Source organism: Coptis chinensis, chromosome 9, assembly GCF_015680905.1.
Source record: "Coptis chinensis isolate HL-2020 chromosome 9, ASM1568090v1, whole genome shotgun sequence".
Taxonomy (NCBI): Eukaryota; Viridiplantae; Streptophyta; class Magnoliopsida; order Ranunculales; family Ranunculaceae; genus Coptis; species Coptis chinensis.
The window spans coordinates 78,220,679-78,244,663 of NC_141464.1; the positions used below are offsets into that span (position 1 = coordinate 78,220,679).

Below are 23,985 nucleotides of genomic sequence, written 5' to 3' on the forward strand. Positions count from 1 at the left end.
CAGTGGCGCTTATACTAATTAAAGTTCGTACTTTAGTTTTGTATGACCAGAAAGATGGAAAGTTAGTATCTCTCAAAATTGAAGGCATTCCAGAACGTTTTCAAGCATTTACAACATACATTGAAAGCCCAGTGAGAATCAAATCAAGTAGCCAGATATTTGATTACTATACCTAGATTTACTTGTAAGATTCATTTGATTTAGTCACTGTGGATTATTGAGATTGGCTCTATGGTGGAGGATAACTTGAATGAAATAACGAGACTTGTGATTCAGAATTTTGATCGTTTCTCAAATGCAATACTTACTATCTAGTCCCCGTGTGTGTGTGTGTGTGTGGCAATATGTTTTTGTTGTGAGAATAAAAGAGTCTACCCTGCTGAACTCTTCACATATATACATTGCTTCTAGAGAGTTGAACTTAACTTTACTATTTGGACAAAGTTTAACGTACCAATTCTTTCTATTAGGTATACCAAAGCGTTAGGGGCATGCTGTTACTAGTTATTTTCAATGTGGTATAGTAGCAGCTTCTCTTAAGTAGTTGAATTTCACATTGAAAATGTAATACAAATTCATGAAACGTACAGCTAATGATTGAGCTATTCTGTATACCACTTACTCTGATTTTTAGTAATATCCTCTTGAAGTTTGATGATTTAGAGATTCATATCTTATATATAAAGCGGATACCAGATTTCCCAATTAGTTCCCGTATTTCCGGTTTTACACTAAAGTTTTAAATCCCAAGGGTACCGGAAAGTTAGACAGCCATTTTTTTTTCCGCTCCGTGGAAAGGGTAAATCGGTAGTTTACATCATTTCCCAGGACTATAAAACTCAACCTCTCAGAAAACAGAGACAAAGACACCGTTTCGCAGTTTCCCAAATAAAAAAAAGGTAAACCGTTCGTTCGTCTTCTCCGATAAATATAACAAGAACAAGGGGAGGGAAGTTTTATGACCAACTCCTCACTTGGTTTTAAATATACAAGAATATCTTCTGGAATGATGAAGAATACGATTATATTAAAGGGTGTGATCGTTGCGATCTTCTGCAGAGAAAAGAAAGATGTCTCCAAGACACCATTTCATGGTATTCAATTCCATTTAAAATCATTGATTTCTGATAAAAACAGCAATCATATTAGAAAGGAGAGCATTCAAGGTGTGCTAGGATCAGGGACAAAGGGACAAATCGTCGTCATTGTCGATCACGCTAATCAAAGGGACTAGGGAGTCTTTTGGTCAAAATATTGCTTACGAACTGTAAGTACATTTTTCACGTACTGTACCATTGTGTCATTATAAGATTGGAATTAAAACCCAGTGAAACCCAAATGTTTTAAATCCTTACGAAAAACCCAACAAAAAATTAAACTCCTCTATTTTGATCTCTCTTTTCACCACCAACAACAATCTTTTTCTCCATATTCTCAATCAACTATTGATTTCTCCCTTCGAAAGATGATCAATAATCAGGTAAATTTTCCAGTTATTTCTTTATGATAGTAAATATAAACATAAAGATGTAGAGATGTAAAGATATAAACTCCGTTATGTTATCTATCTCTGCATATTCTCTCTTTTGTCGCTTATTCCATCAGCAACGACACAAGTTTTATTAAATATTTCATTTTTTGAAAAAGGTTTAGCATTTCAATTTCTATTGATTAATTGATTTTCCGACTGTCTTTCCTTTATTGCATTTATAGTTCGACGTCTTGCATTGGCTGCACAAATCATATGTTCTTGAAGATCTTTGTAATATATATGGATAAATACACCCAATACTTGGTATGCAGTTTCTTTCATCTTTCATGGCTAAATATGTTCTTTAATCTGATTAGAATCATTTTTATTGTTCAAGACATCCAATAGTCGTGATTAAACTTCTAGGATTATTGTGGCCATGAATGATTATTAAACAGTAAGGCTCAATGGCATATGCTATTTCTGTTTAGTGTTTCTGTTGCTTCTTTTATTATTGTTATATCATTGGGTAGGTTTCAAAGTTAAGCCACGGTTTCAATTTTGTTCGAGTTTCCATTGAACCTTATTTCAAAGGGGTTCGTAAAAGAGTGTAGTGATTAGGTCTTTGGTTTCTCCTCTACCTTTTTAAAACGTTATTTGCGCCTCATGAATGGTTGTAAAAATGCCTCCAGTACCAATGAAACAAAGTGTAGTTTTATTGAAGGGATTCAACATTTCTAATCTGAATTCTTCCGTGGTTCCCTTCTAAAAAATCTCTATAGAAGAATCTTCTTAGAAATGCTGTGACCATAGCATCCCAAGTAGGAATAGTTTTATGGTGTAAGCCATTAATGTAAGAAACATTGGTTTGTGAATGATGGCACTCATGCTACGTTAGCGGTGGTTGGCAGGGATTATGAAGGAAGGTTTCTAGGAGCTTGCACAAAGAAGATGAAGTCATGTACCTCCACAGAGGCAGAATTGTTGGCTACAGAGCTAGAAGTAGACTTTGGAAATATACAATCTTTGAAGGAGATGCAAAGGAGTTCATAGATGCTTGCAGAGATGGAACTGATAGTGCACTTTGGATGTGGAGACAATTCGTCCCTGGACTCACATGATGGAGGTACCACAATTGCATGGGTTTGGGCCTATTGCTAATCGCTTGCTGGAGGCCTATAAAATGCTTTTGAAGGTATTTCATTGGTGAACATTCTTTCATTTTACGTAAAGAACACAATTTATCTCTGTTTTATCAAATATGAAGTGTTGACCGTGCTACCAATAAACAATCAACCAGAGTCCTTAACACACATTTTCAATTTTTACGTTGCCCATCAATTTCTTTCTAGATATGCTATTGTACTTAGAAAAGCCTGATTACATTAGTTTGCCTCCTACAAATGCTAAATGCCTCAGATTTTTTATGCTTAAAAAAGAACAACATCTTCCCATGATTGGCAATGTTCAAGGTTCCAGACTATTTCCCGGTCATCAAACTTTGAACTGTTCATGCCATTCATCAGGGGATTCAGAGCTCTTGACCTTGAAAAGAGACCATTTTTCTGTATTAGAAGCTAATGCTACGACTCATATAGTTAGAGCTAGATAATTTCTGAAAACATTTAATGTTTCGTGTTCAATTTCAGTTCCTTTGATTCTTATATAAAAGAACTGCTGGATGTAGCAATATTGTCGAAAAGCGGAGAAAGTTGAACCCTTAGTTACAGTTTTATCTGGGGTATAAATGTGTAGAAAGCGCCAATAGTTTGAAATTGTACGCAAGTTATTTGCATTTCTTTGTTTTAGAGTTATAAGCTTACTTTTATTTTTATTCCCTGTGTTTTGTAAGTTTTTACTAATTGTTTTTTGTGTTTTTCCTTTTTATAGTTTTGATTAGTATCACCTTATTTACCAAATCCATTTGGAGACAGTGAATAAGGTTTGATTTTGAAACCTGTTGTTTTGGTTAAGTAGTTTTTTGATATTGAATATCCTATAAATAATGCCTTAGTATTTTATCCCTCATGGTGATAAATGTCCTTTGGGAGTGGTGGATACGGACTCGCGGGAATGTTATAGACATGCTGAGGGTGATTAAGATCTTTTACCGAAGAGAGGGTAAGGAGTCGAATGAGGAGGATCAGGGAATCAATGGATCATCCATATAATTTCTTAAGCCATATCGTCATGGGCCACTTTCACATATCCTGTGTTTTTATGGTGGGATTGTCACCTAGAGACGTAAGGTTACTTTCTCGGCATTGTTTGAGCCTCCAGGCCACATTCTCTAGATATGCTATTGTACTAAGAAAATCCTGATGACCTTAGTTTGCCTCCTACAAATGCTAAATGCCTCATATTTGTTATGCTTAAAAAAGAACAACATCTTCCCATGATTGGCAATGTTCAAGGTTCGGTTGTTTCCGGTCATCAAACTCTGAACTGTTCACATCATTCATCAGGGGATTCAGGGCTCTTGACCTTGAAAAGAGACCATTTTTCTGTATTAGAAGCTAATGCTACAACTCATATAGTTAGAGTTAGATAATTTCTGAAGACATTTAATGTTTCGTGTTCAATTTCAGTTCCTTTGGACCTTGAGGAATATCAGATATTCACATGCAGCTGTGTCAGCAGGATCATCTAAATCACCTAAGGATAAGCCCTCATCCATCACAAAAATTATTGCAGAGTGCGAGTCTGTATTGACTTATTGAACCGTTATCTTAGCATACTATCAGCATCTGCTGCTCGTGAGCGAGGTGAAGTACCACCACAATGACAATGCTGCCCGTGATAATGGAGAGCCTAATGAGAAGTTTTCTAGACGCACCAAATGGTTACTTACTTCATTGATATGTTGAATGTTATATGGCAAGCTAGAAATAAGTGGAAGTTTAAAAAGATTTCAAGTTCTCATGAATCTATTCTAAACTTTTTGAGAATTGGCAGAAGGCTTCCTCTGGAAAAGATACAACTCTTCGTGTGGAACCAGCTGAAATTAAGGCCAAAGATACTGCCTGGATTAGTTCACCTCTTGGCAGAAAGTGAGCTTAAAAGGGAAGAAGTGGACAGAATCAAGGTTCTCATATTTGCTTCATTTGCAAATCTAATAGTAGGCTGATCCTTTATTTACTGGTTTTATGTAACATTGTTTGCAAAGCAACTGATAATCTTAATTGTATTACTATGTAAAATGTCTTGGTGATCAAAATTTGGGACATAAATCGCTGGTTGTTGGTACTCTTCGTGGATTCGACCAGTTTATGAATCTGGTGTTGGAGAACACCCTTGAGATGAATGGAAATGATAAAAATGACATAGGCATTGTTGTAAGTCAAAATTCGGTACTTCCTTTAGTTTTCCGCTGATTCCCTCTTGTCAATTTTCTATGGAGTTAATTTTTGGTGAACCTTCCTTGAGGTTATCAAAGGCATTGATACAATGCATCGAGGAGAAGACGAGAACCGACCTTGGGAGGCAAAGACATACATTATTGACGACATAAGGCATCTCTTTTCCTTCTTTGAAGATGTATCTCTCATACACGTCTACAGAGAAAGCAACTCTACAGCGGACATTCTAGCCTCTTATGGTATTGTAATAGCCACAAATATGTGTTGCCGTGTTGGCATAGTAGACCGCCAGATTTCCTTTGTAAAAAACCTATACTTAGACTCTGGGTGTTTCCACACCACGTTTAGTATAAATAATATTGCAAACCTTTGGAGATTTTTTTTTTATCTGAATTTAACTAAATTTGTTGGAGGACTATTTGTATAACTGCAAGAAGGGTAATTCAAATCGTACTGTCGTTGCAATTAACATATATAAAACTCAGTCTGAAACTCTACATGCATGGAAACTCATCATATATAAAGCCTTCAATTTATTAGCTCTTGAGACTTATAGTTGATCAATCCAACATTTGCACACTAAGTAAATATTGCTTAGCCTTAGTTTCATCTCAGTTCTCCAACTATCAAAAATTTGATTGGGAGTTTCCCAGCAGATCGGATGCTCAACAACATATAACAATATCCATTTCCAATGTTTATGGGAATTTATGCACATTTTATTCTTAAAAAATACTTACTACAGCATAGGAGCTTGGGAAAGGGCTGCACAAGTCGTTGTCTAAAAAAAAATATTGAAGTCGAAGCAGACTCTGACATTGCTAAAACAAAACCACCATGTCATTATAGAATTTATGAACTCATAATTGAGTAAACAAGTTTTACAACACTCAAATTGGTAGCTAATTAAAATAAATGGCATGGATTGGTAGCTACCCATCTACAATGCCTCACAGCTCACTACAACAATTATATGTAAAGTTTCATTTGCAATCCTTGCATACTCCTCCCATACTAAACAATTTAAATTAGTTTGTGGCATTCACAACATGGCAGAGCATCAAAAATCAAATCGAACAAAGAATACAACTAGCGTATTTAAGTGTTTTTTTCTTATTGAAGTTTTAAATTTACTATTCTAATTTACATGCATTTATTCTTTTGATTTTCTTCACCCCAATTTTCTTTCCTAGCACGTAGCACGTACAACGTACGTGCCCGTTTACTAGTAATTACTAACTCGAATTGTAGACTGAAGTAAAATAGATTCATCCGTTCATCAGCAGGAAATTCAACAATTACTCATTCCCATTTGCTCTTTAAACTTTCTCATATAGTAGTAAGTTCAACCTCTACATTGAATTCTTGTAGACGTCCTAGCTGCAATGTTATATTTTCCACCGGCATCAGATTCTAGACTGATTGATATCCCTTCAACAAATTCGTACGATTGAATATCGTTATTGTCTGCTAGCTCCAATAAATTGTAATAGAGTTTTTGCTGAGAAAGTGGAATGTCCAAGGTTTGTTCTATGGTCTGTTTCAGTTGCAAAATGGTCGTTGATACCGATACTTCCATTGAGTACTGTGACATTCCTGTATTAAGGAAGAGCTTCATAATTTCCAAAATCAGTTTATGCTTGGCAATGAGAATGAAAGTTAGATAAATGTAATTTGATCTTGAAATTCATAGTTTCTCTCTAACATGATTAGGATGTGGGATTACTTATAATCTGCATATATAAAGTACATACAACATACCATATTTGTGTCATGCTCTCACATTTCTTATGATACTAGTACATTCATGGACATAGCACCTTGCCTCTAGTCCTGACACCCGAGTGTTCCTTTTTGTGAAATCAAATGCCAACAGCCATATTGTACTACTCGTATCATATCCCTTGAGTGAAATAGAGTCTCTTTAAGAGTTTCAGGATCACCAAATCCAGAATATAGCACGTTCGTCGCAAGGAAATTTCTCAAACTATATTTTTTTATTAAAACCATTGGGCCTAGAGCGCTCCCACAATATGACTCAAAGATGATAAACCCAGTCCATTAACAAACCTACTAATTTAAGAAAACCAAGGGAATTAGTAGAAACTTACCAAACTAGATGCTAAAAAGATTCATAAGATACGTACTTAAATATAAATTCTCATATTGTGTCCAGAGTCCCTTTTCTTCCTATTCTCCAATGTCACGTCTTCCCCACATTCCAAGCGAACTATTCTTTGATATCATCCCAAGTTTACCAATCAAGACTCTTGCGCGTTTCAGGTGCCTATCTAAATTCTGGAATAACTTCATTTCAGAATCTTATGTTTTCAGTAAGCATGTCAGTTACTCTGAGAATCTTAAAATCATGCTTAGAATCTCCAATCTCTTTCACATCTTAGGTTTCGAATCATCGGGCAAGGTCGGTATTACAATTGCGATGTCTCGTGAAGATCAGTCTTCTTTAGTTGTTTTGGGTTCTTGCAATGGCCTATTGTGTATAACATATGAACTAGGGAATCTTAAGAAGGTGTGTTACTTATGGAATCCATGGACTGGAGAATTCTTCGAGTTGCCTAATTATAAATTTTCGATGGCACTTGGAGTAGGTTACAAGCCTAGTGTAAATGATTACATTGTTTTAAGCATCGAGAGGCATACTACAATCAATTGCCGTGGCTTTTCAAGAGTTAGTGGATTCTCTCTAGCTACTAATTTATGGAGATGGATCATAGACATTCCTTATAGAGTTCAGCCAAAACCCGGGGTACTTGTCAGTGGTGCACTTCATTGGTTAGCGGTGAGTAGCTGGACTAGCTCCGACACTTTTAACTTAGTGATTGCATTCAACATTGCGAGGGAAACAGCTCACGAGGTACCACTGCCTAATTTTAAGTATTATAACGAATTCAACATGGATGTCGCGGAGTTAGCTGGGGAACTTTGTTTTGTTTGCTATTATAAAACCAGTGTTGAGGCATGGCTGATGAAGGACTACGGTGTGAAAGAGTCTTGGACTAGATTGTTTAACATCAAAGAATTTATAGGTGGAGTATATATCAAAGAATTAATACCCTTATGTTTTACCAAGGATGGTGCGCTTCTACTACGTTTGGATTACAGATATTTGGTTGTGTATGACCCAAACATCGTAGGATTATGGTTTTCCCATATTCCAGGCATTTGGCTGTCTGATAACTTTGATACCATAACCTGCTACACTCAAAGTGCAGTTCGACTCAAGCCGTGAGCTCAATAAAATTACTTTTGATTTGATATTCTTATCTTTATGTGCAGTATAGTTAGGCAAGCGAAAGTAGTTCGACGTTTTCTTGTCCACTGTATAGTATATTTTCAAGTCGATATTTAATCTTTTGAGTAGCATTTGTTAATTTTGAGTGCTATTATCCTTCACTTTAACAACTGCTGAATAATATGCTAATATAAACTGCTGCATATCACCATCGAGCATTAGTACTACAACAGCAACAAACTCACAAGATTGAAAATCCACTGATATAATCCAAGCCCAATCCAACAACATGCTTACTCATACTAAAAATTTCAGAAACAAAAACTTATCAAACCGGCTAGAAATCGCAGTTGTATAAAAATCTAAAAGTACATACAGTATAAATCTAAACCTGCATAGAATTCTAATTGGATGGAGACTGCACCCCCCCTCCCCTAACTTTCATATTGTGTTGATGGGTATATAATCCGTTTTGACACAGTAACAGTTTTATCTTGGTGATTGAAAACTGCGAGTATGTACAAAGTCAGTCTCACATGTACAAGTTAACGTGTTAGAGAATGTCAATTACTTCTCGGGAACAAGTCTCATCCACCTCTGGTTTCAGCAGCGACCATGCTCTGAAAACTCTGGTTTCAGCTGCTTACCACTGGGGAAACAGAGGTTTGAGGAGCATTGCTAGTAGAAGAACGGCCTGGTCTTAGTGTTGGAATAAGAATTGGTCTACAACAAAGTAGTACTAGCATCAACTCCATCGTAAATGACACCATACTGATCCAGATAAATATTGTTCTCTTCCAGTACCAAAGAATCCTTTTCAACAGAGGGAGTTCAGATTCAAGAAGAATGGATGCACCATATATTTCAGGTAAACCAGCACCAGACCTGTATTCAGCTCGTTGTTCAAGGATCACCCTTATGCAAGAAGTTGGCTTATATCCTTCACTAAAGCCTCTCATCCTAATTTTCAGAACTAACATGTACAAGTTAACGTGTTAGAGAATGTCAATTACTTCTCGGGAACAAGTCTCATCCACCTCTGGTTTCAGCAGCGACCATGCTCTGAAAACTCTGGTTTCAGCTGCTTACCACTGGGGAAACAGAGGTTTGAGGAGCATTGCTAGTAGAAGAACGGCCTGGTCTTAGTGTTGGAATAAGAATTGGTCTACAACAAAGTAGTACTAGCATCAACTCCATCGTAAATGACACCATACTGATCCAGATAAATATTGTTCTCTTCCAGTACCAAAGAATCCTTTTCAACAGAGGGAGTTCAGATTCAAGAAGAATGGATGCACCATATATTTCAGGTAAACCAGCACCAGACCTGTATTCAGCTCGTTGTTCAAGGATCACCCTTATGCAAGAAGTTGGCTTATATCCTTCACTAAAGCCTCTCATCCTAATTTTCAGAACTTGAGCTTCAGATGAGTAGCCAGCCAGGAGAGGTACACTCTTGAGGAAGATCTCCAGGTAACGAATAAGATGACTTTTAAACTGCAGCATGCAGGGATGCCTTGAACTTGCAGTGACTTGACCATTTTCAGACAGGAAGTCTACCCTTACCTTCAGGCAAAAAATATTAGAGTCAAAAGTGATTCCCATCACAAAAATACAAGAAAAAACAACAAAACTGAAAAGACATACAATTAAGAAAGTATTTGTACATTAACACCAATAAGATATATAGATCCCTGATCTGCAATTCTAAACCTAAGTGAGTGAAATCTAAATTATATAAGCATAAACAATTGTTTCCCATCTTTTAGTTCATTAAGTGACTATTAAGCAACAAACATATGTGGAACTATTAACAACTCACTATGATCCATGGAAATATATGACACTCACCACTTTAAAGACATTATGACAGTAAGGTTTACATTGTAGAAGATATATTAACGATCTTTGCTGACTATGCCTCCACGGCTTAAGCGTTCCGCCTCACCCCAGACACACTTTCTAACCCAATGAACCTCAAATTAGTGACTTTCAAATTCAATTCTTCCTTAATATGTAAGATTTCTGAAAAATTCTATCGGTTTCATTATGTTGTTGTCATTGGTCACCATAACTGATTTCACTATTGTCAAGAGGAAAAAAGTCTCAAGAAGATTCCAAAGAAGTGTTGAAATTCCTAATTGTTGAACATGATGCAGATACAAAATGAGGAAAAAAGTCTCTAGAAGAACTGTTGAAATTCCCAATTGTTGAACATGATGCAGATACAAAATAATTTCTGTGAACAGCAAGCTTATTGATGTGTAGAGTATGACATTCTTATGCTTTCCTAATTGCAGTCTCTAGTTCAATAACTTCAAAATGTAATCCAAAGATATATTGCGTCATACAAATATTAACAACAAGTAAATGTACACCAGCACAAATCGCAACTTAACCATGACCCAAAGTGACGCAAAGAATTACCTGGAAAATACCAAGTTTCCGGTTATAATCAGATTCAGGCATTGTTAACAACACCGTAAGCTGCAACTTGTGATTAGGTGGCAAAACACGAAACCCCGCTACATTCTTCGCAATGCCATCTTGATACTTCACACCAGTATAAACACTTGGACAAGATATAATCGGAACCAACGCCACCGGACTAGTTCTAGTATAATCAAAATTCAAACTCTCTACCAACTGCATTGGCTCCTCGACTAAACACCGCATAACAAACCCCCCTACCAAAAACCCACTCACAAGTAACCCAAACAACACAACACATATATAAATCGACCAAACGAATCCCCAACCAAATTTCATCACTAGTTTGGCAATCGACTTCTGCCCCTTAACCTTTTCAAACAAAAAAGGAGCAACTGTCTCACTAAACAAACCCCATACTCTATATGACTTCTTCAACATTTTTCTTTTAACTTGTTTTAATGTCTTACATGGGTCAATTATTAACATAACAAAACAATATGAAATCCAAATAGGTAAACTAATAAAACTAATCAATAAACTAACTTGAAAACCAATAGCTTTAATCACTAAACCTGCTAAATACACCAGAAAACTCGATGACGCCAACGAATTCTCCGTAAAAATCTCTTCTTTTGATGTCTCAGTTGATTCTACATCACTTTTAAGCATACCATTTTTCTCATTTGAGGAAATTTCATCAGATTGAGTGGTGATTTGACGTTCGATTAATATATCAGCTCGTTCTTGCATTGAGGAACTGAGCTGAGAAATGTTTGATATTTCGGTGGAATTTTCTTCTTCTGGGGATTCGGGATTTGAGGTGCAGTCAAGGAATGGGAAGTCTTCGAATGAGTCGAAATACTGATCATCTTCTTCATTGAGGGTAGTTGTGGAATTTGGTTGTTTTTCTTCCATTGAGGAGAATTGAAGGAGTGGGGGTTTTGGTAAATTAACATTCGAGGAAGAAAGAAAGGAGGGAAGTTAGTTGACGAGGCAAAGCTGTTAAAAGCTTAAAAAGAGGGAATATATGAAGATGTGGCTTTATTGGGCTTCTGCCCCATTCTGGTTTAAGGATAAGAAAACAAATTCTGAAATGGGCTGGACAAGTCGGCGCAATTTAGCTAATTGGTTGTCTTCGGAAGTTCGGAACAATGTGCTGGTACTGGTGGCAAATGGGCCGGGCGGGCCCTCAATGAAGCGCCGTCATTCTTTGAGGGCGGGTTGGGTCGGGCCAGCCCTACTCTCATTTATCTCGAGGGCGGGTCAGGTCGGGCCAATGCTTAAATCTCGAAGCCTTTACCCGCCTCTCAACCCTTTGAAAGGGCTTGAGGGGCCAAACGTGGGCGAATAGAATCTTATGTTATACATTTGATTTACAAAATAAATTTAGAAACATTAGTTAAAAATGATAAAATCGAATGCACTTCACAATTAAACTTTCAAACTACTAAATTTTTTTTGTTAAAGTTGTATTAGTCAATTAAGATTAATTAAATTTATTTTATAAAATATTATAATGGAATTATAAGATTGGCAAACTTAATAGATAAACGTTCTTTTAAGTGATTTTTAGCATAGTAATGCTAAAATGAAATATATTGTAAAAAAATTTATTAAAGTATGTGTAATAAATGTTGAGGGCCTAATGAAGGTCGGGCTTAAGTTTCAAAGTCAATGCCCTTACCCTCCCCTCAAAGGCTTGAGGGCCGGGTAGGCCCAGCCCCACGAATGTGTGAGGGCCTTATTTTGAGGGCTTTTTCGGCCTATGGGCCCGGGCGGAGCGGGCAGGCTGAGGGTTTGAAGGCCATTTTGACACCCCTATGTATTGGTGAGTTGTCACTCCACGAAAATTGTTCATTTGAGGCAATCAAACTCACCTATGCATCATCAAAAAAACACTAGCCATTGTTCATGCGGTATCCACGTGGACTCTACCGTTTTTTGTTTTTTTTTTTTATTAAAATTTATTAACGTTACATTACTATTTTGCCCCTCAAAAAGTAAAAATAAAAAATAAAAAAACTATGAAATGTCTAAAATCAGGGCCAGCTCAAGTCAAGATGTGGCCTTAGGCAATGCCTTTATTTGCGAGACCTTTATTTCCTAGGCCATCTATAATCACCAAAAAAAAATCACTATATATTCACAATTTTATTATAAATTAATAGCCAAAATCTAATATCAACGAAAATGACAATAACGTAACCAAATAAACATCAAAACTATAAATAAATAAAATAATAGATTCATATTGAAATTAAAAAAAAAAAAAAAAAAAAAAATCAAATTTCACAAGAACTGTGAGTATTAGATGATGAATAAATGATTAATCGTTTAGAACTCAAAGAGTGGAATTGACAAATGGTTAAACTTGAAATTGGTGAAATAGAACAAGTGAGAGAAAAAGATTTAATAAGAGAAGTGTAATGGCAATTTCTTTAATTAAGAGAGAAGAAGAAAATGCATAGAACGTGGGATTTCCCCCATTTATTTTTATTCTTCTAATGAAACAATTTGAAATGAGCACACTCCTACAAAAACTGAAATTACTATGGGCTTGTAGCCATTGGATTTATATTAATATTTCAAGATGTCATTTGTGCGGTGGACTATTCATTATCGAAAAATAAATAAAAAAATAAAAAAACTATTGGATTGTATACACTCCAAATTAATTCATTCCCAAATTTAGTGCGTGGATAGAAAACTCATTTGTGAAGAAATTGACTATCATATCTTTTTTGGTATTTTTTTTCTTTATAAAATTTGGTAATAATAAACAAATATGTCTTTTTTGGAGTTTTTTTCTTTATAAAATTAGATAATAATAAACAAATATGTGGATAAATTAGGAAATATGAGGCCTTCCAAATTTGAGGTCTTAGGAGCCGCCTAAGGGTTGAGCCGACACTGTCTAAAATGTCTTTAGAACGTACATCAAAACACTATTCATCATACCCCATATTTTTCTAATATGGTAAGATAAAATGTGTCTTCATGTAAAGTTAAAAATAAAAAATAAACATAATTGTTGTGTTTCACTATATAAGTGTTTTAAAACATCTAAATCCCAGTGACCCAGTCCAACCTTATTTACACCCCTGCCTCGTGGCTCCTAACCTAATCCATGATTTTCTGAGTTTCTAAGAAAAAAAAGGAAATGCCCATTTTCATTTGAATTTGTCATAAATCACTCAAATCAAATTTTAACATTTAATTGGGGTTATCTTGGACACACCCATCAAAACACTCTCGGACTCTAACTTTAAAATAAATAAATAAAATTATTTAAGACATATTTAGGTTCCTAAATTATCTTTTTTTTTATTAGGCCTACGCAAGAGACCAAGACAAAACAAGTCATTTACTTATTCTTCTTTCTTTAAAAAAAAATAAAGAATGTTTTTGAGTTCTTCTCCAATAATTTACCTCGCTCTCTTACAACATTTCTCTCATCAATAAGCATGATTACAAATCAATAACTAATTATTTTGAATTCTAAAGTGCAAGATTACAAGGCCATGTGTTGTTGCTCCTGTTTGTTTGTGTGTTTTTTTTTTTTTGCCCTTATAGGAAATACTCCGAATGAATTTGGGAGATATTATTGGATTGAAGCGGTTATTGGAGTATGACAAAACCTTTAGTTAGTTATGGGGGGTTATTGGGGTATGGGAGTGGTTTTATGGGTGTGTCTTTAATTGTCCATGTTATTAATGTGTTTTGAGGAAATATCGAAAAAAGCTATCCGGTTAATAAAATATATGGATAAAATTTGCGAACTTTAAGGAGCAAATTTGGATATATCTATCTATCTAGGAAAGTTTTTTTTCCCGATAATGTAGGAAAGTTGAGTATAATAGGATTCTTTTATGTATAAAAATGAGGGGTACTAAACACTCAGTAACTTCGTTTCCACATTTAGCGAGAAAGAAAGACTGTTTTACTGTTTCGTTATTTTTTTTTCTTGTGAAGACTAGCTATGGCAGCTAGTTGTGCAATTTCGATTGAAGAAAGCCGTGGATTGAAATCTTCATGTGAACAAATAGCACAAAATTGTGTCAGTAAACTCTTCTTGCAAAAGGTTGTCATTTATTTTTGGTCTTGCTACTTTTCCTTTTAGATTTTGAAATCAATGAATACTAAGTACAAAATTCGAGTCACTAGCATGAGCTGATATATTGTAAGTTTTCCCAGTTGCTTGCTGAGGTACTGGGAACTTTTTTTGTGATATTTGCTGGGTGTGGTGCGGTGGTGATCGATTTAAGCAAAGACAAGGTCATAACACATGCTGGTGTGTCCATAACATGGGGACTAGTAGTGATGGTCATGGTGTACTCACTTGGACATATCTCAGAAGCGCATTTTAATCCAGCTGTTACTATCGCCCATGCGACGTGCAAGCGATTTCCATGGAAACAAGTGAGTTGTAACTTGATCAAGAATTCTACTTTATTTATCATTTATGCGATCATTGCATCTCTAGTCCATAGTAAAAGAAATTATACTCAATCTAAAAATTTGAATTTCATGAACCGAAAGTACTAAAAAAAAAGCAGAGTTGTTACGGTGTCTAGCTTAGTGTCCTTAACAAATATCTCAATTCTACTTAAAGAAAAGTATCCGGATTTCTTTTTCTTTTTTTTTTGATGGCCCTTTTAATTCATGGACAAATTGTTGGTAGCAAACACACATAGTAGCAATTCAGTAGTCATACTTGCCCACAGCAGTATTACTTTATACTTCCTGAAGTTCTTGTTTGCTTTCAGTAATCATCCTATTATTTGTATGATCTCTCTTAGGTGCCACCATATATCATTGCTCAGATTCTTGGATCGACACTTGCTAGTGGAACATTAAGGTTGTTGTTTGGTGCGAAACATGCGGAATACCCAGGAACAATCCCAGTAGGATCAAACTTGCAATCTCTGATCTTAGAGATCATCATCACATTCTTCCTTTTGTTTGTAATATCTGGTGTTTGCACTGATGATCGTGCGGTATGATCTTCTACACCTAAACGTTTCACATTTTACTATCTAATGCATTAGGGTTATACAACTTTTACTGTGATCATAATTTATGTTTTCGGATGGTGCAGATTAAAGAACTTGGAGGAATTGCAGTGGGAGCGGTCATATTGCTAAATGTGATTGTCGCAGGGTATTTAACTACACAATAATTAGTTCAACTATTTCTAGTTTCGAATAGTAACTGCTTATGCGAATCCGATACTACTTAAATGAAATCATGACCAATGTATATCCTCCTGACAGACCAATTTCGGGTGCGTCAATGAATCCGGCGAGAAGCTTGGGGCCGGCATTGGTGTATGGACGTTATGAAGGGTTATGGGTGTATTTCCTGGGCCCAATTTGTGGGGCTGTTCTAGGTGCTTGGGCCTATATTGTCATCCGTAATAAGGATCCCGTGCTTGAGGTCACTAGCAGTGCCTCTTTCCTCAAAAGCTCGACATGAAATGTCTCATAGAAATGCTCCTTGCCTTGGTTACTTCTTGTTGGAAATTGGGTTGAGGAGCTTTCTTTTAAAGAAAAAAAAACTACTTATTGTTTTTACATTTTGATACGTACACTTTACAATTTTTTAAGTAGTTAATTCATAATTCATAGACAATTGGTTTTTTTTTATAACTTTCCAAATTTGTTTTAATTTGTGAATATTGAGAACTTTCCAAAGTTTTTTTTTTCGGGTCGATACAATTGGTTTTTGAAACTATTGACAGTGAGTTGATTTGGAATTTTAGTCGAGGTAATGGTGGTCTATATGTGACAGAATCAAATGGCTTTCGTAGAATGCTCTTGAACCTCAAGATTTTGGATTAGAATGTTCTCTTGAACCTCAAGAACTTGATATTCCTTTTGGATATGATGAACATGCTGCAATGGTGGAGGGTAGTCTGGTGATCCTGCCCAAAAAGTTTGACAGTTGTCGTAATCCTAACATTGAAACTCTTAGCAAAAAGTTTGACAGTTGTCGTAATCCTGCCCTTCGGGCAATGGTGTGTGCTTTATGAGGGCAATGGTGTGTGCTTTAGGAATTATGAACGTGTGTTTTTAGAGTTTCTTTGCAGGAATATTGGACATCAGACGAATTTCATAGCTGAATATTTAGGGCAGAGAGAAGCCAATTTCACAGCAAATCAATTGGAAAAGTACAAATTATATTTTTAGTGTAAAACCCCCATGAATAACCAAATGGGAAGTTCCAGAACATGTTTAACTGTAAGTAACTCTTAAGATAAGGAGAATAACCAAATGGGAGGTTCCAGAACATGTTTAACTGTAAGTAACTCTTAAGATAAGGAGAATGTCAGACGGCTTACCCATGAAAATTTTCTGATTCCACCCATTCTTAGAGTTTTCCACGGCTTACCAATGAAAATTTTCTGATTCCACCCATTCTTAGAGTTTTCCACACCAGCTTCTAGTCTTTCTACTTCCTCTTCAACTTTAATTTCTTTATTTTGTTTCCTATTCTTTTCTTTGTGCTTTTGAAAATGGAACGATTCAAACAGTATAGGCAACAGGGCAAACAGCCTAGGGGCTCTGGGGCTCTTCCTGATTCCGAAAGACTTGCCAACTACTACAACACAGTTCCCACGTTCTTCACCAATAGCCAATCTTGGATTGAAGTGCAAACAACCCAACCTACTCTCATTATAGAGTACATGCGTATTGAGTGCAACAAATACACATTAGTGTTGTTAAATAGGCCAATTAACATAAATATGTATCCTAACCCCAACCACTATTAGTAGCACTAAGCCACTAATATTATTCCTAGCAAATTAAATCAGTGTTCTTGTTTCCAGTTCTAGAAAAACTAACTTTCCTCATACTCACTATGTAATTTAAATTAAAATATTTGTTATTCACTAATAAAAATGAGAAACATTATCACATATTATGCAAGATTCCCTAGCTAATATGGATTATGATATGATTGTAGGTTACCAGAAAAAAAAGTCCTCCGACTGTACGTGAATCTTTTTGTTGTTCATTATTCATTTTTGTGTTATTGAACTGTAGAACATTGGATCAAGATGACATGATCCATACGCAATCTACTCGATGTATTACCGTTAACACTTGGTGTTGGAATCTCTTGTGTATTTCTAAATACTAGTGTGTGTGTGCAAAGTGGAAGAGATGAACAAATGGTGTTCTCGCCACTTTAGTGCATAGTAGATAGTCCCACATTGGTTATCCACCACATCGGGTAGGGTTCAGGCCTGGGCTTGGGCTTACTGTTGTGGGTAGTGGTTTGACCAATAGCCTAAACTTGTTTTGCATTTTTCTTGAGCAGCAAGTTTCAGTGTTCTATTAGGAGTTGGTCTCTCTTCCTCCTAACCTCTATAAATAGGACTGTGAGTCCATAGAGAAAATAGACTTGATCGAAACTCAACTCGGAGAAACGTAAAACTAAAAACCGGTCCTTTTCTTCTTCTCTTATTCCTATCGGCCGCAGAGAGTTATAGTTATATTGCCGTTACAGAGGGTAAATTGCGTTCTAGTGCAAAGTCAGTTGCATTAACCATTGAATCCCTGTGAGAGGAAGACGCCATTGTTACCTTTTCGCACCATTGGAAGGAAATCTTTCTTTTAAGATGACTAATTAATCCGCCTTGGTTATTCCCGCCATTCTTTGTCCTTGTTTCTTCATTGCTAATATTCCTTACGTTTCTACTTTTAGTTCTTTGTGTTCATACAACTATTCTAACAATCTTAAGGAAAGATTTTTGTAGTAGAACAAAGGAGAGTGCTTTAATATGACAATCAAAAGATAAGTATTTTACTTTGAGTTATTGTTTGTGTTATTGGGTTATGACTTTAGAAATTTTCTAATAATTTCGTTTTTGATAGGGAAACCAATTAAAGATTGAATATTTATTGATCTTTTGTGGTTTATCAAACCCTATATGGTTGTAGACCTTTCTCCTACGTTTGTGGGAGTCAAATATGAGATTTCTATAAAGAAAAACGTCAAAGTTCGTCTTTTTGACAGCTGCGTCACTCGTTACGGAAACTGCTATAACTTTCAGCTCAGAGCTCGGTTTTGCAATCCGCTTTTTGTGTTGGATAGCTGATTCAAAGAGCTTTCCAGTGGTATAAGGCTTGATACCCAATTCTTCGCGAGCTGGTTCAGAATTACAGTTTTTTTGAACTGTTTTTCTATAAGGAGGAAAATATGGTAATCCGGTTTTTCAATCGGTTATGTATCGTATTCTTTCACTCTTTGCAATTCTTTTGGTTTAATTATATGGTGATATTCTTGCCTTGAGTTGCATGCTAGTTTTCTTAGGAGAGAAATCCCTAAACTTAAACTTCTTTAATAACCTAGTCAACAAATTATATGTGTTTATCACTGAGGAATTAATTGGTTTGACTAGAAGTAGTTTAATATTAATTTTCTTTGTAGATGTATGTAGATGGTCTAAGAGAGACCTTAAGATAGTTAATATCAACCACACTCAAATCTTGGATAGTAATTATAATGTATTCAATGCATAATTGCTTACCTTTATTGAGTGAACGTGTTGTTAGACGATGGGTATAATTGTACTGTTGTGAAAATATATGTTAGATGAAGTAACTTGTAGCTTATATCCAATATAGCATATGTTAAAGTTGTGTAGCATGCTAGTTTTGGATATTAATCATCGTGGATTTACTTTAAACTTGATAATAGTTTATTGGTAAATTTTTCTAGTTGAAGACATTAATGGGTTGAGCCATTAGATGTGATGGTAGTGCTTGAGGTCTTGTTGATAGGGTATTCTATCTTACTTGAACTCATGTAAAAAGAGGAGGTAGAGTCCTCAGTTGTTTTGCATATTCAGTGGCTAGATTTGCTTAAATATCGTATACTTTTTATTGTGAGGGGTACAGTTAAAGTTTACTTTTCCTGAACCTATGATATGATATTTACCATGTTTGGAATGAATGCATTATTTAACATTGACATGAAGTTTAACCATGTCATATATTATTAAGTAATGAGCATCGTTGTCTACGAGAGGAAACAATATGGGAAACAATCAATATCCTCTTAAACCTAATTTAGTCAAGGAGATGTAAGGTAATGGATTGTCTTCTTAGACAATATCCTCCAGTGACTATTTTAGACAAGGAGATGTAACGCTTGTAGATTGTCTTATTAGGCATTATCCTCCCATGACTATGAATAAATAGCCAAGGTGATGTATAAGTGCGTGGATTGTCTCCCTATGACAGTTGGAATGTTGAATGATGAAAAGAAGGATGATAATGATATTATCTAGGGTAAAACCTTTTTCATCTAATTCTTCTATTCTTAAAGATTCATTAGAATCTTTTGTGGATTTCCTTTCATATAGATAACATGAACATAATATGACTATGTTTAATATGATCCAGAATCATAGACTTGAGTAAAGTATATTCTTGTCATAAGAGTGCATTTTATTGTTGTTGTTTCTTTTTTAGTGTTTGTAGCGGTATAATGTGTTTTGCATGTAAGTTTGATTAGGTTGAGTAACTATTTAACTGTGGGGGTGGTGACCCATATGCATGCTTTCTTGTTTTACCATAGTTCATCTCACAAGATAATTGGAAAGATATTGAACTACAAAGTATGGAAAGGTCTTGGGCCTATCCAAAAATGCTTCAAAATGTGGGGGGTGTCTTGCCAAGGCTATTGTGAATGAATATAAAAGAAGTCTTTTTGAGACCTAGAATTATCTAGTAGATGTTCATTGGTGAGACTCATAATAGTGATGTTTGTTTTCAGTTGTCATGAGTGATAACAATTTTGTAGATACCACACTATTATTGAATGTCTTATATGCTAATTTTATTTGAGGTTGTGCTTTCTGAGAAATTGGCATAAAGTGGTTGAATGTTCATAATGAACTACATAAGAGGATCCCATAATTTCTGAGCAAGAAATTTGGAAGACTATCAGTGAGTATATCCACCATTCACGGTGATGATGTTTATATGTTTCTTGAGGAAGATTCATTAACCTATAAGGAAGTTGTAAATACATAAGAAGTGTCCTTTTTGAAGGATACAACTTCTCTAAACTGGACTCTTGATTTATTGGGGAATCTATAAGTTGAATTGGATCTTCAAGAGAAAACTAAAACGTGATAGTTGTATTGCAAAATACAATGCTAATAATAATAGCCAAGGGGTTTCAATCAGAGACAAGATTTATACTATTTTGAAACCTTGCTCATATAACTAGAATTTCTTCTTAGCAGAATTCTAAAGACTCTAGTTGAGTAGTTGTCTTGGAACTACAATACCAAGTAGTACCAGGTGATGAGCTGAAGGTATACAATTTAGTTAAATCTTTGTATGAGTTGATTCAAGCGCCTATAAATGGCATGAGCAATTCAACAACATATTAGTGTCATATGGATGTCAAAGCACCGTTGTTGATAAAAAATGTGTACTTTCTTTAGAGCAAAGCAAGACATATGTGTTAATCTCTCTTTGTTTAGATGATTTAATATCATGAGTGCTAGCATTGAGAATGTGTATGAGACAGAGAAATTCCTATTTGAAACACATCATAAACCGTCATTGAAAATGATAGTTTATTATGTTGTTAAACTCATTTCAGAATCGCTATATTCAGGTTGTCAAGATGTTGACGTTTGAATATGGTTGAAGGCCACAGCGTACCTTAAACCAAACCGGCCGGATGGTATAGGGGAATTTCGGGCACTACAGAATTGAATGACTGGTGAATATAGGAATTAAAACTCATGTTGGTCTCATTATATTGTTATAACACTTAGTAGAAATATTTTTCATTGAAAAGTATGGATATTATGATAGTAAGCATGTGTTAACACCTTTTGTTGCAAATATCCATCTTATGAAAAATAATCTCATTGTGTTTTCTCATACTAAATATGTCAATATCATTGGTAGCCAATTGTACTTGATGGATAATGTATGTGAGACATGACATTGCCTACATTAATGGCATCTCGAAATGATAACCCATTGTGTCATTATAAGGAACTTTGATGTATATTGTCGATTATCCAAGTACTCTATAGTAAAGCAATTGATTATGGTGATATTTAGTAGATTTCCATCATTGTTAGAAGGGTAATATGTTATAAAACTGGATCCAAGAATGTTTATGTGTTTACCTTTGGTGGAAATTGAGTGTCTTGGATATCATCCAAACTAATCGCCTTTAGAAAATGCATGTGATGATCTTTGAGTGGGTTAGCAACCTCTTGGCAAATCTTCCCATTGGCTCTAAAAGTGACCTCGATGTGTATATGCTTTTAGAATGTCTCATTCAATAATAACTAAGACATGTTAACTTATGTGTGCAATGGGAAAAGAATACATGTAAGTTGAGATATAACTTAATCAAGCAAATGCTAGAGATTATGTTAGGTTGGACTTAGTTTGGCCACATGTCTAACCACACCACTTCTTTGGAGGCAAGTGGTTATACGTCGAGGGGGATGGAACTTTTGCCTTAGATAGAGGGCGACACTGACGGCAACCCCACCTATGTGATTGGAGATCCTATGAAGTAGGTTCAAAGAGAAAAACAAGTCACCTCGCCGCCTCGGTATGCTATTGTCTTTCTTTGAGGCCCCCCACCCTATGACTAGATAGCATTATTGTATACTTTGTATAACTTGAATAGCAATGAGAAAAGGATGAGTTATTTTACTCTTAATGGAATCCATAGTCCATTATTTTTATGAGATAGTGTATTTTAACTGCTATGTACACTTGATGGATATCCACCTACGTGAATGTAGAACTGGGTCGGTTCTTATGAGTATTCGTGCAAGTACTCTAAAGCATTCACATAACACAGCGTAAGGGCAAAAAAGCTTAAACACCACCTTGAAACGTGCATATAATGAAAGAGCAATGTGGGTGCATGTCCTCTATTTTACTACTGAGGAATGTTGGTTCAAAGATTTTTTTTAATCCACCACTTTCCAATATTATAAGATATGTTACCCTATGACTGGTTCAAGCTCGTAAAGCACCAGTATCTTATGCATTGTTTTTTCGATTCTCTCTGGCATTTCGTTAACCCATTTCTTTTGTAATATCCTATTCCAAAATAGTGGGGGACTATTAGTATTTTGAAATAGTGGGGGATTGTTGGAATCTCTTGTGTATTTCTAAATACTAGTGTGTGTGTGCAAAGTGGAGGAGATGAACAAATGGTGTTCTCGCCACTTTAGTGCATAGTAGATAGTCCCACATTGGTTATCCACCACATCGGGTAGGGTTCGGGCCTGGGCTTGGGCTTACTGTTGTGGGTAGTGGTTCAATTCAAGCTTTAAACTTGTTTTGCATTTTTTTCTTGAGCGGCAAGTTTGGTGTTCTATTAGGAGTTGGTCTCTCTTCCTCCTAACCCTCTATAAATAGGATTTGTGAGTCCATAGAGAAAATAGACTTGATCGAAACTCAACTTCGAGAAACAGAAAACTAAAACCAGTCCTTTTTCTTCTTCTCTTCTTCCTATCGGCCCGAGAGAGAGTTATATTCTTTGTTCTACAGGGGTAGTACGTTTTAAAAGTGCAAAAAGTCAGCTTGCATTAACCATTGAATCGCTGTGAGGAAGACGTCATTGTTGCCTTTCGCACCATTGGAAGGGTGAAATCTTTCCTTAAAGACTGACCCTAATCCAGCGCTTGGTTATTCCGCCATTCTTTGCCCTTGTTTCTTCATTGCTAATATTCCTACGTTTCTACTTTTAGTTTCTTTGTGTTCATACAACTATTCTAACACTTGGTTAATATGAATACTATCCAAAAGTCGGTGATTAAAATGTGTCATGGAACAATATTTTTCACTCTGAAGCCTAAGGATCATATCAGTGGATCACTACAACTTAAAATGCAATTTAGGCAGTCCGGCCACTAGTGGCGTTGACACAAACGTAACAAAGTATCAATGATGGAAGTATCTTCCCCGGGGGACTTCTTGAGTTTGAAGTCTGGGTGGTAATGTGGTTAGAATTGGTGTCCTGCTTCAGGAAAATTGAAAAGAAGCACTATGAGTTATGCAACATATTACATGCCGACTTCAAAAGCTCGAATCTTATGCGCGTATGTGTAAGGCTGTATTACAACTCTGTCAGCTAGGCTGTGCTGAGAGTGTATTGAATGGATGTAAACGTTTTGGCTCTGGTGATCATTCACAAAAGCAGGCACGTGTGTTGTTTTATTTGCCTTCGGCTATCCTATGAGCAGTACTTCAGTTCTATGCTATATGGTTGCAAGATTGCTAAATTAGAACTGCGATCCATCATTATTGATAATTGAAATTTGTCGACAATATGGATTGATTTAAATTGAAGAGTTTGAGTTGCTTAGTGTTGTGAGTTTAAGACACTATAACTTCGACAGGGAATGTACCTTCAAAGAATAATTATAGCGAAAATACTAATAATTATAATTATAATTATAG

General features: G+C 35.7%; 3 protein-coding genes and 1 long non-coding RNA gene across 5 annotated transcripts; 3 read left to right on the forward strand and 1 right to left on the reverse strand.

The window, feature by feature from the left end:
• The first annotated feature begins 1,244 nt into the window (after nt 1–1,244).
• Nucleotides 1,245–5,248, forward strand: LOC147478321 (uncharacterized). 2 transcript variants are annotated; one of them, XR_015209402.1, is made up of 4 exons: nt 1,245–1,480; nt 2,383–3,413; nt 4,060–4,806; nt 4,898–5,248. It is a non-coding gene; the product is annotated as an uncharacterized LOC147478321 (long non-coding RNA). The 2 variants fall into 2 exon arrangements; XR_015209401.1 differs by having other exon boundaries at nt 1,254–1,480; nt 2,383–2,666.
• Nucleotides 5,249–7,030: 1,782 nt separating this feature from the next.
• Nucleotides 7,031–8,080, forward strand: LOC147478322 (F-box protein At3g07870-like). Its single transcript, XM_086586216.1, has one exon. The coding sequence runs from the start codon at nt 7,031–7,033 to the stop codon at nt 8,078–8,080; it is 1,050 nt and encodes a 349-aa protein (XP_086442342.1).
• A 244-nt stretch (nt 8,081–8,324) lies between these two features.
• LOC147478323 (seipin-2-like) lies at nt 8,325–11,549 on the reverse strand. Its single transcript, XM_086583863.1, has 2 exons — nt 10,511–11,549; nt 8,325–9,649 (listed from the first exon to the last, which is right to left on the reverse strand). Exons 1-2 carry the CDS (start codon nt 11,429–11,431, stop codon nt 9,161–9,163), a joined length of 1,410 nt encoding a protein of 469 aa, XP_086439989.1. The 5' UTR covers nt 11,432–11,549; the 3' UTR covers nt 8,325–9,160.
• Nucleotides 11,550–14,255: 2,706 nt separating this feature from the next.
• LOC147478324 (aquaporin NIP1-1-like) lies at nt 14,256–16,147 on the forward strand. The gene is made up of 5 exons (XM_086583864.1): nt 14,256–14,597; nt 14,711–14,935; nt 15,316–15,513; nt 15,615–15,676; nt 15,790–16,147. The coding sequence occupies exons 1-5, from the start codon at nt 14,496–14,498 to the stop codon at nt 15,989–15,991; spliced, it is 789 nt and encodes a 262-aa protein (XP_086439990.1). The 5' UTR covers nt 14,256–14,495; the 3' UTR covers nt 15,992–16,147.
• The last annotated feature ends 7,838 nt before the right edge of the window (nt 16,148–23,985 follow it).

Bases quoted from the DNA above. Each gene is read 5' to 3' on its own strand.
- LOC147478324 (XM_086583864.1), top strand. From the start codon at position 14,496: ATGGCAGCTAGTTGTGCAATTTCGATTGAAGAAAGCCGTGGATTGAAA. The intron at 14,598-14,710 runs GTTGTCATTTAT...AAGTTTTCCCAG, and splicing joins GTAAACTCTTCTTGCAAAAG to TTGCTTGCTGAGGTACTGGG. The intron at 14,936-15,315 runs GTGAGTTGTAAC...GATCTCTCTTAG, and splicing joins AGCGATTTCCATGGAAACAA to GTGCCACCATATATCATTGC.
- LOC147478323 (XM_086583863.1), bottom strand. From the start codon at position 11,431: ATGGAAGAAAAACAACCAAATTCCACAACTACCCTCAATGAAGAAGAT. The intron at 9,650-10,510 runs GTAATTCTTTGC...TTTTGCCTGAAG, and splicing joins GGAAACTTGGTATTTTCCAG to GTAAGGGTAGACTTCCTGTC.
- LOC147478322 (XM_086586216.1), top strand. From the start codon at position 7,031: ATGTCACGTCTTCCCCACATTCCAAGCGAACTATTCTTTGATATCATC.